General features: G+C 33.4%; 1 protein-coding gene across 1 annotated transcript in view; it reads left to right on the forward strand.

Moving 5' to 3' along the window:
- LOC106476006 (glucose-induced degradation protein 4 homolog) overlaps window positions 1-2512 on the forward strand; it is a 12625-nt gene that overhangs the window by 6476 nt on the left and 3637 nt on the right. The window contains exon 2 of the mRNA XM_013936680.2: window positions 1130-1297. Within this exon, the coding sequence (XP_013792134.1) occupies window positions 1130-1297 (168 nt within the window). The remainder of the gene's footprint in view (window positions 1-1129; window positions 1298-2512) is intronic.

The raw sequence follows: 2512 nt of genomic DNA on the forward strand, positions 1-2512 counted from the left end.
AAAATGTTACTTCATTTCTAACTGAAACACTGCAAGTACTTTTAAATCATGATATTTCTTTAACTACCCTTTACTGGACTAATCTTGGTAAATTATTGAATAGTTAAGTTTTTATAGGATAATCAGTTACGTTAACAGAGAAAATGTCACGTTGTATAGAAAAGGTTTGTGTTAGGAGGATTCATGTTCTTTATTCGTACATGCATTCTGATTTAACTGAAGTTTTAACATCAGTAACTGAATTACAAGAAGGTCCTCGTGTTGGCCTTTGCCTACTATGACATGGTAATAATAGTCATTGTCATCTTACTTTCAGCTTGTGTTTTTATATTTGTGGTTAGGACAAAAAAGAATTGTAATAGTATTGTTTTCTGTCTTAAAATACTGAAAAACCCAATACCAGAGCTAGAATTTTTAGTTTGTAGTTACATTTTAATAATAATTCTTCAGATGATGTAAATAATGAAACATCAACATAAAACTAAATATTGTCACTGGGAAACAAGACCATTTACATAAGGACTTTTGTTTTTAGTGTCATAAAATACCTTGATAACGTAGTCCTGTTGTCACTGGAAACAAGACCATTCACACAAGGAATTTTGTTTTTAGTGTCATAAAATACCTTGATAACGTAGTCCTGTTGTCACTGGGAAACAAGACCATTCACACAAGGAATCTTGTTTTTAGTGTCATGAAATACATTGATAATGTAGTCCTGTTGTCACTGGAAACAAGACCATTTACACAAGGAATTTTGTTTTTAGTGTCATGAAATACATTGATAATGATGTCCTGTTGTCACTGGGAAACAAGACCATTTACACAAGGAATCTTGTTTTTAGTGTCATGAAATACATTGATAATGTAGTCCTGTTGTCACTGGGAATGTTGATGACCAACATCGTTTTTGCATGTACTTCAACGAAAGTTAAAACGGGTGACAGGTGGTTAACAATGATGATACAAAGTTATTCAGTTCAGAAAAGTAAAGGTACATTAATTTTCTGATGCTGACCAACTGTGTACTATAGTATCCAAGATTATTTACGAATCTAATTAATCATGAATTATGTAGCAGAACCACCCTTTCTCTGTTTGTATTAGCGAACTATTTTTTTGTCCACAGCATGTAGATGAGGAAAACTCCTATCTCTGTGGCTACCTGAAAATAAAGGGATTGACTGAAGAGTATCCAACTTTAACCACCTTTTTTGATGGTGAGATTATTAGTCAGAAATACCCGTTCTTGACTAGGAAATGGGATGCTGATGAAGAGGTTGATAAGAAACATTGGGTAAGTATAACATGGTGGATGATAATGTTCTGTGAATTATACTAGCTGTAAATTACAACTGTGAAAAAATCAGTGTTACAGCATACTTTGTTGTTGGGTAGGTTCTTTTGGTAAAAATAATACCATGTTTAGTGCATATAATGATAATGAGTTCTTAAAAACTTCTTTGCTAACAACTTTTAGGTATTCAAGCCTTCAACTCAGTTGCTAGAATGAGGGTCTGGTACACTAGTTTTATTCTGTGTTTGAATTGTTAATCTGATGCTAGTGTTCCTCTGGTAAACTAGTTTTATTCTGTGTTTGAGTTGTTAATCTGATGCTAGTGTTCCTCTCGTACACTAGTTTTGTTCTGTGTTTGAGTTGTTAGTCTGATGCTAGTGTTCCTCTGGTACACTAGTTTTGTTCTGTGTTTGAGTTGTTAATCTGATGCTAGTGTTCCTCTGGTAAAAAACTTGAGAACACATCCAAAAAATGTCTTAATGAACATTGGTGCCACTAATTAGTAACAATAGGGCATGAAGGGAATCTGCCACTGGGTTTAATAAGGAATTCACTTACCCTAAAGATAAGTCCCGAGGATAGGCTTTGTTTGGCAGTGGTGAATAATGTGATGATTTGAGTTCTTAAAACAACTTTTAGGTGGTTAATCATTTAACTCAGTTGGTAGTGTTTAGTAGTTTTATCCCATGTTTTGCTGCAAAGTAACTTCATATTTATTAGTTTCAATTGTCACCACAAATTGTCACCAACCTCTACCATGAAGACCCAGAATTGAATTCCGGCCATTACTACAACAACCCAAACATAGGATTAAACTAGTGTCCAACTTCTTTGAAAAGAATGGATTAACTTAAATATTATGTCAACAGGGGATAGAGAGAGCTCATATAATCCAAACTCTGAACGACTTCTTATTAGTCTCATGATAATCCAGGTTAAAAGAATGAGGACCCACATGAGATATTTTTAATAAGAGTTTACAAATTAACATGTTGAAGGTTCTTCATAAGTTTCCTTCTATTAAAGAACTTTGGAGTCGAAGACAGATTCATAAAGACATAAAATATCTTGTAAAATCTGTTAAAGAATTAAGTGTGAAGCAATGTAAAAACCACAATCAATAACCCAAACCTTTAGAGAAAATAAAATGGTTGCAGGTATTATTTAACTGCTTCTGCTGCCATGCATCATGACCTGTTCAACAGTTTGTATACA

The sequence above is a fragment of the Limulus polyphemus genome, unplaced genomic scaffold, assembly GCF_000517525.1.
Source record: "Limulus polyphemus unplaced genomic scaffold, Limulus_polyphemus-2.1.2 Scaffold9616, whole genome shotgun sequence".
Lineage (NCBI taxonomy): Eukaryota > Metazoa > Arthropoda > Merostomata > Xiphosura > Limulidae > Limulus > Limulus polyphemus.